Here is a 13913-nt window from a genome sequence, read left to right as displayed (position 1 = left end):
TTCAGTGGGGTCTGTGCTATCTACGGGATCAACCAACCATAGTACAAGTTTCCAGGGACATGAAGTGAGTGTTACACTGGTGGTTAAATACAAACATACTTAAATCATGCTCTTCCCCCATCAAGTAACCCTAGCAATGGATGCTTCCAAAAGGATTAGGTGCCCACACATGATCCTGTCAAACCCTGGGCATTTAAGTCTCTAGATGAAGGCCTTTTTCAGATCAATCTGTTGGAACTAAGAATGATTAGATATGCTCTGGTAACCTTTACTCATCTTCTTCAGAGGAAAAGCATCTTGATTCAAATCAATAAACAGGTCGCCATGTTTTTTTGTCAACGCACAGGAAGTCTGCCAGGAAGGGTTAAAAAATTTGGCAGTGGGCAGCCAGGAATCAAGCTGTTCTACCAGCCACTTATCGTACAGGAATCTAATATGCTAGCAGATTGTATCAGAGTATTCCATCCATACGCAAGGTCTCTGTGATAATAAATAGCTAAACTATTCAATTTATGGGGTATACCATTGTTCGACCTTTTTGGATAAGAAAAGATCAAAGCTAGAAATCTTCTGCTTAATTCTACCCAGCAATCTCAAGTTCGTTCAGGACACTTTCCTGCTCGACTAGGGAATGGGTCTCATGTATGCTTTCCTGCCAATTATACTGATCACCAGAACATGCAAAAGCTATTGCAGATCTGTGCTAAGTTGGTACTCATAGCTCCAATGTGGCCCAGACAGATATGGTTTGCATATGCAGTACAACTTTTCAACTGTCCTCCACCATACAGCTTGGGATAGATCTTGCCTTGTTGACTCAAAATGAAAAAAACACTGCATCATCTGAACCTTCCATCCCTCAACCTAATAGCTTGGATGTTGAGCATTCAAGTAATTGATCTCGCTCTGCCCAGAGACTGAAGACACAATGGTTTCACAGCTAGGAAACCATCAACTAATGGAAAAGAGATTAGATATGGTGTCAAAATGCCTTGAACCTGTCTTCTTGTGAGGCTGAAAACTTATTCAAGTACTTGTTCCTTTTTTTTTTTTAATCTGGTCTTGCTATGTCTTCTGTAAGAGTTCATCTCAGTGCCATAGTAGCTTATGTTTTGGTAGATAAACCCATCTCTACTTATCTACCAGTGTTGAGATTTCTGAAAGATTTATACAATATTAAATCTCCAGTACAAAATCCTTCAGTTCAGTGGGATTCAAACTTAGTACTTTCTCAATTGATGAAGCTGCGTTAAGCCATTAGAGACTCAAATTCTTGATACAGAAAGTAGTTTCTTGTAGCAGTAACCTCAGCTAGAAGACTCAAATTCCAACCTCTAGTTCACTATCCACTGTACAAGCTATTTTTCCACAACAGTGTTGTGCTCGATACTCACGCAAAGATTCTACCAAAGATGGTCTCAGTTTTCCATATCAATCCATTTTAATTTATACAGGAGACCACATGCGCATGAGAGAGAAAAGACCCTTCATATGTTAGATCACAAAAGAGCTTTGGCCATCTACAAAAAGAGTACACATCCTCAAGCTTCACAGCTCTTTGTATCCTATAATCCTAACAGACTTGGAGTAGCAGTTGCCAAATGTAGCAGAATGCATTCAGAACTGCTACACTTCAGCAACTTAGACTCTCAAAGTTCATCAAGTGAGAACTATGGCCTCCTCTGTTGCTCATCTGCAAGAGATACCTCTCAAAGACATCTTCAAAGCTGCAACTTTATCATTAGTGCACACTTTGATGTCCTATCATCTGGATAATTTCTCACAAACAGTAAATGTGGAGAGCCTTTGAGTAACCAGTCTTCACAAAGGCTTCTTACTTAATAAATGCTCTGCTGCAACCCTCAGCTTGGGGCTCCTTACGTCAGTGGTTCTCAACCTTTTTTCTGTCGGGACACACCTGACAGATGGTTCTCACATGCATGACACGCTGAACACATGACCATCATAGGACTAAATGTAGAAGTACAGTTTGCATCCACAGGAACCCCCATGACCCACAATTATGGATGTAAAGCAGAATTATGACATTCCCCGTACAACTCACCTTACAAAAAATATATTCTTGTTCTAGTGTCATCTCAGTAACAGCAACACAAACTCCAACTACCAGGCTCAATAGCCCTACTTATGAAAAGAGAGCAGTTTATCACTAATGCATGCCCTCTTGAGAAAATACAACAAATAAGACTGATACAGTAAAATACCTCACCTCAGTCACACACACAGAACAGACCTAACATACTCCCAGGATCTGCAGTAATGCACATAAACTAATCCGCACACAGTTACACTTATATTATGGAATGCACTCAAACAGTAACAACCCTACCTATGAAAAGGCAACACTACAAATATTAAATCAGGCCCTAAACACCAATACATCTCCTATTAGGAAAACAGAACTAGCCAAGCAGCTATAGATCCCAACACAAAAATAACTGTATAACTATACTAATAAGCAGAATAAATGTTTCACAACAACTATTAACAGAATAATATCCAACAATTAAAAACTCATAAAAATTATTTAAAATTCTCCAAACTCCAATAAAATATTTCAAAATAGCAGACACATAATATTCAGTAATTAAAATGGCAGTCAATCAAGAAAAATAAACTTAAAAAGCCACCTTTACTAACCCTCTCCAGAAGCTCTCCTACTCTTCCATGCAGGCCAGTAGCACACACCAGAAGCAGTAGTGGCTGAAGCTCTGTACACATGGTTCTCTTCCTTAGTCTCTCTGTCCAGTCTCTCTGTCCAGTCTCTCTGTCCAGTCTCTCTGTCCCTCACACACACACATACCAGTTACACCCCCATGACCAGTTTCTGTCTCACACACACACAATCATCTCCTGACCAGTCTCTCTCTTACACACACACAGTCACCTTCCCGAACAGTCTCTCTCTCATGCACACACACAGGCTTCTCACTCCCAGGCTAGCTCTCGCCACATGCACAGGCTTCTCATTCCCACAATCACTTTCTCTCAAACACACACACTCCAGTCATCTCCCTGACCAGTCATTTCCATTGTCTCTCCTATACACACAGACACACAGACACACACACACACACTACCTTCTCTGACCAGTTTCTCTCAATCACACACATGCTCTCTCTCACATACTTTACAAAGATGATCTCAATCAAATGCTCTCACTTTCACACAGGCTCTCAGTCACAGTTATATATGCACACTCTCAAACACACATACATTCTCTCACAGGCAAGCTGGCTGGCTCTCTCATTTCCTGCCCTCCCCCCCCGAGCACAAATGGTAGCTGCAGCAGCCTCCTCCTCTAGCCCCCACAGGCCAAGAAAGAAGAATCCCATCGGCCACAGGAGGCTAATTCTGCTGTCTCCTGTGCAGATTTCTGGCTGCTTCTGATTCTGGCTCACGCTACTGCTCGGGGCCAGCCATTACTTTTTCTTGCAGCATGGCTCTTTCTTCTTCCCGCGCACCCCGCTGCACACCACTTCCTGTTCCAGGCCAGGGTGGGGGCAGGTGTGGGAAGAAGAAAAGGCCCAGCCGCAGTTGCCAGCCTCCACTAACACCGCTGCCATTCCCATCTGGGCTTGAAGGTGCTGATAGCCCGGGTGGCAACGGCAGCAGTGGAAGATAGCCTGCCTCTCGCTCGGGTGAAGGAAGAAGGGGGAAGAACAGCGGGAGACCGGTAGCACACGACACACCTGCCGCTGCTTGGCGACACACTGATTAAGAAGCGCTGCCTTACGCCATGCCTAATTCAACTTGCTTATCAATGGAAAAGAAGTTTTATGACCATAAATTGTGTTTTCCATAGATAGCAGGATGAATTAGCTATGCTAAATACCCACCCACCTCCCTGGAGAGTTGACTAATTAGCCAGATTAAGCTCTGGTATCAACTGAGGAGGCTCATGAGGCAACGTCCACAAGGGAACTCCTACACATGCTCAGTAGAACTTAAAGCTCTACTAGCTAGTAGAGAAGTCCACATGTCATGGCTAATTCATCCTGCTATCTATGGAAAACAGTTTATGGTAAACAAACTTGCTTTATACTCTCAAAAATCACAAAGCAATCTTGAAATGAAAACAATCAGAATAAATGAAAAAAAGCTGTGTGAAATTGAGAAGGGCACAGATGCCTTCTGGGACAATCAGAGGTATTTAAACCCCAACCCAAACTTGATTTAGAAACAAATAGTAAAATCCGCACTGAACCAGCAGTTCTATAACGAGATTTGTGATTTATGTTCAATCTTTCAGCACTTCAAAGCAGATTACATTCTGGTACTTTATATACCAAGAAATCTTATATCAAAAACACACCTAAAATAAATTAATTGTATTAGAACGGTAATCCGTGAACAAATATCATTATACACCCTATAACAATACAGGAAATCAAGGAATGCATCCCGAACACAAACCCAGAAAAGCATGTGGCTCTTTTAGGGTACTAAATACAGCAATGACAAAGTTACAGTAAGTACTTAATTATTTAACCTGATTCTATTTTCTGGCCATTTCCCTAAAACATGACCATAGGGGTTAATTTCACTAACTGACAAACATGGGTTGCCATTAATCCAAGTAATTATAGAGTGATCCTTGACAACAGTAACAAAAACAAAACAAAAACTGTTCTGTAGTGTCCTAAACAAATGAGAACTACAGTTTCTGATGAATAGCAAAAGCTTTCACAGAACCAGGAGACTATTTGCATGATTCCTTGACTTTACAAAAACTTTTATTTCTATCTGGCACCCTGGTCTCAACCTTAAGCCACTGCAAACTGGGAATGGGAGGGGGGAACCCTATGGTAGATGAATACATGGATTTAATTGTATCAGCTGTAAGGATACAGAAACAACCTGCAGACGGCTTCAGGCGAGGAGTGAGACAGGGATATAGCCTGAGCTCCCTTCCTCTAACATCTACTTCAATGTTCTCTCTACACTGCTGAGAAATCCTCAGCCTGAACACAAACTGAACAATTCATATCAAATGCCAACAGTATGTAGATCTAGTGATCTACACTAAAGAACCTAAGTGTGCTCGAGAACAACTGCAAATCTCATGTAACCAAACAGGTAAAGGTGGGCAACATAAAAATGATTTTCCAGAAAAAGCCAAAGCTTCTCTAATACAATGTCAACTTTTACCTACACCATCAAGAAGCTGGGCATACCCTTGGCCTGATAGTAAGTGCGTCTGGAATGTTTAAATTGGGTACAAAGATATCACTAGAAAACGTTCTAATACCCTTATACGTAATTAAAAAAAAAACTTTTGGCCAGTTATAATCCCACCAGCAAAATTACAATTCAAATTATTTTGATAGCATTATCCAATCAATTCTCTTATATAGGAGTGATGTCTCAGATCTATCATTAACCCCACACTTTACAAAATGGGACAGAAAGAAAAGCTGTTTATTGTAATAGGGGTTCTTCGAGAACAGTAGCCGCATCAGAAGGGGGAATGGAAGCATGCACATAATGGTGCATGCACCTCAAACCTCCTTACTATAATCTATCCGTTTACGAGACCTTATGTTTTTATTTGGTTTATGTTTTGATTTTACATGGTAATTGTGGTTGATAGGAATAATTTGCTACAGATTTTATACAGAAAGAATTTAATTCAAAACAAGCATCCAGTGGGAGCACTGAGAGGAAAAGATAATCTTGCTGGTGACTGAAGAGGATCGGTAAGTACTGCTTTGAGAAATGTTATTAAACGTTTTGGGAGAGGTAAACTACTGGGGTGTGTGTATGTGTTATAAAAAGCAAGCCAAAAGGTAGGAATTAGCTTAGAATTTGTGTGTGCAGGAGGAACTTGTGAAACTGAAACACTGGGCATCCATATGGCACATGAAATATAACATGGACAAGTGCAAGGTGATGTATATAGGGAAAAATAACCCATGCTGTAGTTACACGATGATAGGTTCCACATTAAGTGTTACTACTCAGGAAAAAGATATGGGCATCAGTTGATATTACAGTGAAATTATCTGCTCAGTGTGCTGTGGTGGTCAAAAAAGCAAACAATGTTAGGAATTATTAGGAAGGGAATGGCAAATAAAAACGAAGAATGCCATAATTACTCTATTGCTCCATGGAGAGACCACACCTTGAATATTGTGTGCAGTTCTGGTTGCCACATATCAATAAAGATAGTTGCACTGGAGAAAGTACAAAGCAGGGCAACAGGACTATGCTGCAGGTGTAGCATTATTTATTAAGAGGAAAGCCTCTGCTGGTTGCACAGTGCACTAGGCCTGCCATGTGGCTGACAGTTGCTAAAAAGAGAGAAAAAATAAAAACAGAGGGACTGTCAGAGACATGGAGGTGGTTACAATTGCACATGCTCAGTAGAGCATGCTGAAAGCTCTAGAATCTTTGAGATCAAAGTTCCATACCAGGCTCCAGATGTCTTGCAGATGTGAGGACTGTCATTCTGCCTATCTTCAGAGAATGTATGCTTTTCATAATGTAGCTACTTTTACGCTCAGTGGTGGGAAAAGAGAAATTATTACTTACCTGATAATTTCCTTTCCTTTAGTGAAGAGTAGGTCAATCCCAACAAATGAGTTATGCACCTCTGCCAGCAGATGGAGATGGAGCAAGAGCTGACGTCACAACCCTATAGTCCCGCCCCGACATTAGCCCACCAGTATTTTCTGGAGAAGCCAAACTGTGGACAATACTGATTATACTTGAACATTACTATTAACAATCAACAATTCAGGCTTCCCAACTAACAGTAACACTGAGCTCAACCAAAAGAAGGAACATATCTACTAAACTAAGGGCTAGAAAAGCCACTTACCAGTTTTCAACGAAGTGCAGGAATCATACCCTGTACAGCTCACCCGAAGAAAGGCTAACTACAAAATTAAACATCGGCAGCAGAGGACAGGTCTGGGATTGACCTGCCCTTACTAGAGGAAAGGAAATTATCAGGTAAGTAGTAATTTCTCCTTAGTCAGCATCCGGGCAGGTCAATCCCAATGAGCGGGATGTACAAAAGCTAATCCTGAAAAGGGTTGGAAGTTGCCAGCAGTCAAATCAATACCGCCCTCACAAACATGGGGTCCCTCCCTAGCCCTAACATCCAAGCGGTAATGCTTGGAGAAAGTGTATAGAGATGACCACGTCACCATTTGGCAAATTTCAGCAGGTGACAACAATCAAAGTTCTGCCCACAATACCCCCTGAGACCTCAGAGTGAGGTCTACACGGTTTTGGCAAGGCAACCTCAGCAACTACATAGACTGCCGTAATAATCTTCTTAACCCAGCAGGCTGTGTCTGTATCGCTGGAGCTCCCTGTTTACCTCCACCTTGGAGCACAAACAAACAAACTTCCGAATAGCTTTAGTCATTTATTTATTTTATTTATTTATTTTGAACTTTTACATGTGCAAACAGTACATATCATATAGGTTTACAGCGAAACGAGGGAAGCATAAAACGAGAGCCTTACATCAAACAAGGTTACAGGAACTGGGATCAAATATAACAAACAATATGGTCTTCCTGATATATAGCAGGCAAAAACTAGGAAAGATAATAAAGGTTATGAGGGAAACTACTCCTCAGTGACAAGGAGCTAATGGACTGAGGTAACAGTGAGAAGCAGGACCTGTCTACGAGGTAGGGTCTGGTTTAGAGTTCGGCAAACTTGACTGAGAACTTGACAAAAACTTGATGGAAAAACGTGACTGACAACTTGACAGAAACACGACCTGTCTGCAAGGTAAAGTCTGGTTAGAAGTTCGGAAAGCTTGAATGAGAAGGTATTCCTGTTATAATGGGAAAGGCAGATGGGTCCTATGAATTTACTGAAAAGCTTGAAAAGTACTTTCCAAGTACTGCAGAAAATGACACCTGATGTCCAAGGAATGCAAAAGATAGTACTCTGCTTCATATCTGTCCCGTCCAAGGCTAGCAGGGAAAAGGACAGATTCAAATAAAACTCTAAAACCATTTTTGGCAAAGAAGGACATAGTCCAAAGCTGAACTGTACCTGGAAAAGAGCTTGCGGGTCAGAGACCAGACATGCCAAACAGAATGCTACTAGAAAAACTGTCCTCAAGATAAGCAGCTGCAAGGAGAGTACACAGTGGTTGAAAAGTTGGTTCCGCCAAGAACTCGAGGGCCAAGTCAAGGTCCCACAGAGGCGCCGGAAGCCACAAGGGGGGGGGGGGGGGGGGGGGGGAATGCTTAACTCCTGTGAATTTTTTAGGGCCATAATAGGCCACACACTCACTCTCCTGGCCTGTGGCAGCAGCTTAACTAATCACAGGTAGCAGAATCCTGCTCCTTTTCTCCCTAGCTATACTTTCTTGTATTTCTTCTGGAGGACTTCATGGGATAGTCTCATGGACCCAGGTTGGAAACCACTGATACAGATGAAAGAGGATTATTATATATTGTTTGTTTTGTTTTCAGTTTCAATTTTATGAATGTTTTTATTGTCAGCTGCTTAGGACATTGTTGTGTTTGGTGGTCTGTGGGCTCCTCAGCAAACCACCGCAATTACCCTTTAGGACAGGCCTTCCCCCTCACGCCGCCAAACTATTTTAGCTTTTAGCACAGCAGGCTGCCACACTGCGACGCAACAGGACGCCACAGCCAGAGATCCCCGCGACCGGATGCCTCTAACACAGCCAGGCTCCACTACTTCTAAGGCATGCACCCAACATTCCTACTTTTAAAGAGCCAGCAGGAGGAAAACCCGGCAGGAGCCCTCTGACATCACACTTCCTGGCCTATATAAGGCCTCTCCGACACCTAATAGTATGAGTTGCCTCAGTGTTCCAGTTCCAGTATTCTACAATGTCTTTGCTCTCTTGTTCCTTTGGTTGTCTCGTCCATCAGTGCTATGGTCAGTTCTTCAGTTTGCCTTGTCTCCTGTGCTGTTCCTCAGTTTCCTGCCTTGCTTCTCCTATGGATGGACTCCCTAGATTTGCTTAAATGCTGCCTGCTATTGACCACTGTTGACTCCTGGACATCCTTGCATGCTGACTGCTATTGACCATTGTTTGCCTCCTGGACCTTCTTCCAAGCCATCCGATACAGACCCTAGCCTGCCTCCGGACTCACCTGCATTATTCAGCAACCTCGAAGGATCCTCCAATCACCAGCAGAAGCCCTCATCTAAAACCTGCTGGCCATGGCACTCAAAGGCTCGACCTCAGGGGAATGTGGACTGGTATAGAAGAAGCTCCAGTTGGGCCTCTGCCTCCAACTCCGCCTGCCAATGGTAGTGATCTGCAGGGCTCTTCCCTATAGGCTGCGCCAACTCCAACTCGGTCCAAGGATCCATGATTCCAACAGATATTGGATAATGTGGGCTACAAATTTTTAAAATAAATAAATCAGCAATTCAAACTTGAGCTGTTGGACTACCCAAGAACTAAGGCTAGCTATTCTAATAAATGCCTAAGTGATGAATTTTCCTATGTGAAATTTTAAGAGAAGAACTGGAATAATAATTGGATGGTCATATTTACCTGCTTAGCATATCAGCCATAATGTCCAAAGCTTCCAGCTGCACAGATACATCTTCCTGCTTGGCTATAGCACTTGTAAGACGTCCTGTGATCTTTTTACAAACATTTGCAGCTAGTGCAGAGCCTGCAAGGAAAAAAAAAAAAAGTGTGAAAATGTTGAAGGTTCATTTTTGCAAGCTACAATTTAGCACTAAAATATACAATATATATGACAACGTGAACTGCAATTAAAGTTTTTTTTTTTTGGTTAATTCTTTAGTCCTCTGTCTAGATGTTTGCATTATACCGCTGTGCGCCTGGCACCGATGCGCATGACACTGTGCGCACCGCTATGCACACAAGTCGTTTGTGTGCCCGGCTCAGTTGTGCAGACAATACAGCGATCAAGGGGGGGAAATGGCGTCGACGACCACGCGGGCAAGATGGCAACCCCCCGGAGGGTCTCCACGTGTGTGGACCCTCGCACCAGATCGGGGTCTAGCCTGGACGGGGCTGCTCAACCTGATTTAACAGACGCCAGAAGGACGATCTGGGCGGCTAACCGAGCCTCGGAGACCGGAGACTTTTTTTTTTTTAATTCAAACTTTTTATTGTGTGTAACAATAAATATACATGAAAATTGTATATTATCACAAACATAATGTATATATCGATCACATGAGCAAAGTGAACATTAACGAACCACAGAAACTCAACCATAATGAAAACGTATGTTGTGTCATTAACAATAAGCACACATCTTTACGGAGTCGCTCCACCAACCCTTCCCTACCACCACCACCCCTCCCAGCTATTATAAATGGAGTAGAAAGGAGCTTAAGAATCTTCCTAGCCAAATTTATTAGCTTTCTGTAATTCCATTAGTAAATATTGTATATAACCATATATACCTTTGAGTAGGCCTCATTATTCAAGTATCTTGAGCATGTCCTCGTTTTCCAGTCTAAATACACCTGCCATATTTTCTGAAACTTTTGTAGTGTATTACCTTTATGGGCTGAGATTTGTGTTAATAAATATATTGAACCAAGTCTGTGCTGTATTTCTTTCAGACTGGGTGGGTTTTGGGAAGCCCATTTTTTTTGCTATTTCACATCTGGTGGCTGTACATACATATCGGACGAGAATATTAGCGCTGACAGTCCTGGAGCTGGCATACCTAATAGGGCCTGTTTTGGTTCCAGTGCCCTAAGCTCCAATCCCATATCAGAAAGCCAGGCTATAATGGTATCCCACAGTTTGCGGATAGCTGGGCAATCCCACCACATATGTAGAAAGGTCCCCAGTTCTCCACAATCCCTCCAGCAAGATGGGCTATGGGTCTTAGCCATGGTATGTAGTCTAGTGGGATATAGATACCAACAGTACAAATGTTTAAAAGCGTTTTCCATGAGATTGGCAGCTATGAAACCTTTGCCCATTGATATATCGCTTAATTTCCATTCGAGGGTGCAAGGTCTGCTCAAGATCTAATTTCCATGCTTTGATATGGTGCACCTTTGGGTGCTCATCATGCCCTAGCATCTTATAAAGAATGGATATCACTTTAGTGACCCTATCAGCTTTGGAACATAATTTTTCGAAGTTTGATTCCCCTTGCTGTAAGTGGCCCCCTAACAGGAAGTTCGAGGAGAAGTGATGTACCTGGCAATAGGGGAATAATGCTGTGGTGGGTAACCCAAATTCTAGCTGGAGACTCGGGAAGGTCTTAAATCGCAGTATTACCCCAAACTTGCCCCCATGTCAGAAAATCCTTAGCTCTCCCATATGTGAAAAGCAAAGTTTTCATAATCCGGTGCAAAGGTTTTGTTAGCTTAGAGATATGTGCTATGAAAATAATCACTGGTTCCCATAAGACGAGAGCTTTTCTGAGACCATAAATCAAGAATGTGGGTAATAGATGACAGTAACACTCCTTTGGGATCCAGCAGCCATGTCTTCCGTGGTTGCTATACAAAGCTAGTTATTGGTATTAGACCCAGAAGTTCCTGGCTGAATCTGACCCAAGGTTTGGGTGATTGTTGCTTATGCCAATCAACTATCTTTTTGAGTTGGGCTGCTAAATAATACCGTTCTAGTTCAGGAACACTTAAACCTTCCCATGTCTTTGGCTACATACAATGTCCTTCTGGCCATCCTTGGTCGTTTGCTCACCCAGATATAATGCATAATCTTCTTCTACCAAAGCGCAATATGTCTAGGAGGTACCTGGACCAATAGAGTTTGAAAAAGGTACATTCATTTCGGTAATACAGTCATCTTTACTGCAGCCATACGCCCCCACCTTAACATATGGTATCGGCACCATTCCTCAAGATCTTTGCTGAATTTACACCACAAGGAATCATAATTTAGGGAATATATGTCTTGATCTGCGCTAAGAAGGAACCCCAAATATTTTGTATTAGTCTTAGCCCATTTAAACTGAAACTCATCCCGTATAAACGTCTCCCCAGCAGCGCTGACAGTAATATTTAAAATTTCAGACTTCTCCCAGTTTATACGGAACCCTGACACACTACTAAAAACCTCCATTTCTGCAGTTAGTGCCTGAAGAGAAGCAGGTGGATCTGTCAGCATGATCAGTATATCATCAGCAAACAGCGACAGTGTCGTGGTATAGCGTCCCACAGTTATCCCCTTGATGTCTTCATTCTGACGGACCCTGATTACATATGGCTCTAGAAATAGAGCGAAGAGAAGCGGTGAGAGTGGGCAACCCTGACATGTTCCTCTTCTTACTATAAAGTGGGGGAATAACCTCCATTAACCTTAATACAAGCCCTAGGACAGTTATACAGTTTGTTTAACCACTGCAAAAAAATGCGCTCCAAATCCCATGCCTTCTAAGGTCTGAAACAGATAGGGCCAATGCATCATATCAAAAGCTTTTTCAGCATAGCATGCACTGAAGGAGCTAGGGCTGGTATAGCATGCTTCTTGACATACCAGATGGTGTCTAATGTTTTATGAACATTATCAGCCGCCATGCGACCAGGGATGAAGCCTGCTTGATCTGGATGGACAAGCTGCGCTATAAAACAGTTCAAGCGAATGGCTAATATTTTGGCAAGAAGTTTAATATCGATATTGATTAGGGAGATGGGTCTGTAAGAGCCACATAATGTCGGGTCTCTACCCGGCTTCGCTAAAATGGTAATTCCAGCAGTATTTGCCTGTGGAGAAAGCGTACCCCCCTCTCGTAGAGAATTAAAGAACCTCGCCACTAACTGTGATAAAAGATGAGCAAAGGTCTTATAAAATCTTGATGTGTAGCCATCGATTGTCAGTGATTTGCCTACTTTAAGAAACTTGATAGCTATCATTTCCCCTTCAGTGATCTCTGTCTAAAAACTGTTTTTGTGATGCGATGAGACCCGATAGTGGTGTGTCTCACAAGTAGGCTGCTATATTCTGAGGCCTGATTTGCAAATCTGAACTATACAGAGTGGAATAAAACTGATGAAATCGTTCTCTTATCGCTTTGTCTGTAAGGAGACCCCGGCGTCTTGACTCTTGATTCTGCACCTGCCTTTTCTTTAATGTGCGAGCTAATAGAGTCCCCGCCTTATTACCTCCCTCAAAATATCTATGTTGTGCCAGCTCTATTTGGTGCGCGATAGCCGCAGTATGTAGGGTGGTTATTTGGTTTCGTACCTCCTGTAATTGAAGCTTTAGCTGAGGGGACGTATTCCCAGCTTTATGTTGCAGTTCCAGCTGGTTAAGAAGACCCATTCATTTTTCCCGTTCCACCTCTCTTGTCCTCTTAAGAAAGGACGCTCGCGCTATAAATGTACCTCTCAGAACCACCTTAAGACATTCCCATAACACCCCAGGTTGCATATTACCCATATCATTCCACTTCAGATATTCGCTAATCTCTGTTTACTTGTCACAAAACGTTTGTCACTCAAAAGTGAATCATTAAATCGCCAAAATTTTTGACCCTGGTCATAGTTGCTAAAATGCAATGTAAACCAAATAGGGGCGTGATCTGACCATATTATGGGCTCAATGTCTATAGTGCGTACCATATTAGTAAAATTTTTATTAATCAAAAACATGTCAAGCCGGGAGTGACTATTATGCGGCATAGAAAAGAAAGTATAGTTTCTTGATTTGGGGACGCGAGCCCTCCATATGTCAACCAGCGCTTCCTGCTCTATGAAGGATCTTAAAGCCGCTCTAGCACACTTGGGATCAGTACTATGCCCAACAGAAGTGTCTAGAGTCTGGTTCAGAGTGAGATTGAAATCTCCCCCTATCTTATTTCTGGTCGATCCATCTAGGGCCAGAGTACTGATAACCTTATAAAAATCCTCTTTATGAGTCGTGGGACCATATATGTTAAGTAATGTTAGCTGGTTTTCTCCCATTTTTA

At 42.3% G+C, this 13913-nt stretch overlaps 1 protein-coding gene across 1 annotated transcript in view; it reads right to left on the bottom strand.

Moving 5' to 3' along the window:
* The window catches only part of LOC115098487 (cullin-associated NEDD8-dissociated protein 1-like), a 257944-nt gene that overhangs the window by 153489 nt on the left and 90542 nt on the right, over positions 1–13913 (bottom strand). Inside the window, 1 exon segment of the mRNA XM_029615022.1 lies at positions 9533–9656. Within this exon segment, the coding sequence (XP_029470882.1) occupies positions 9533–9656 (124 nt within the window).

The sequence above is a fragment of the Rhinatrema bivittatum genome, chromosome 9, assembly GCF_901001135.1.
Source record: "Rhinatrema bivittatum chromosome 9, aRhiBiv1.1, whole genome shotgun sequence".
NCBI classification, from domain to species: domain Eukaryota; kingdom Metazoa; phylum Chordata; class Amphibia; order Gymnophiona; family Rhinatrematidae; genus Rhinatrema; species Rhinatrema bivittatum.
This window is presented reverse-complemented; position numbering and strand designations above follow the sequence as displayed.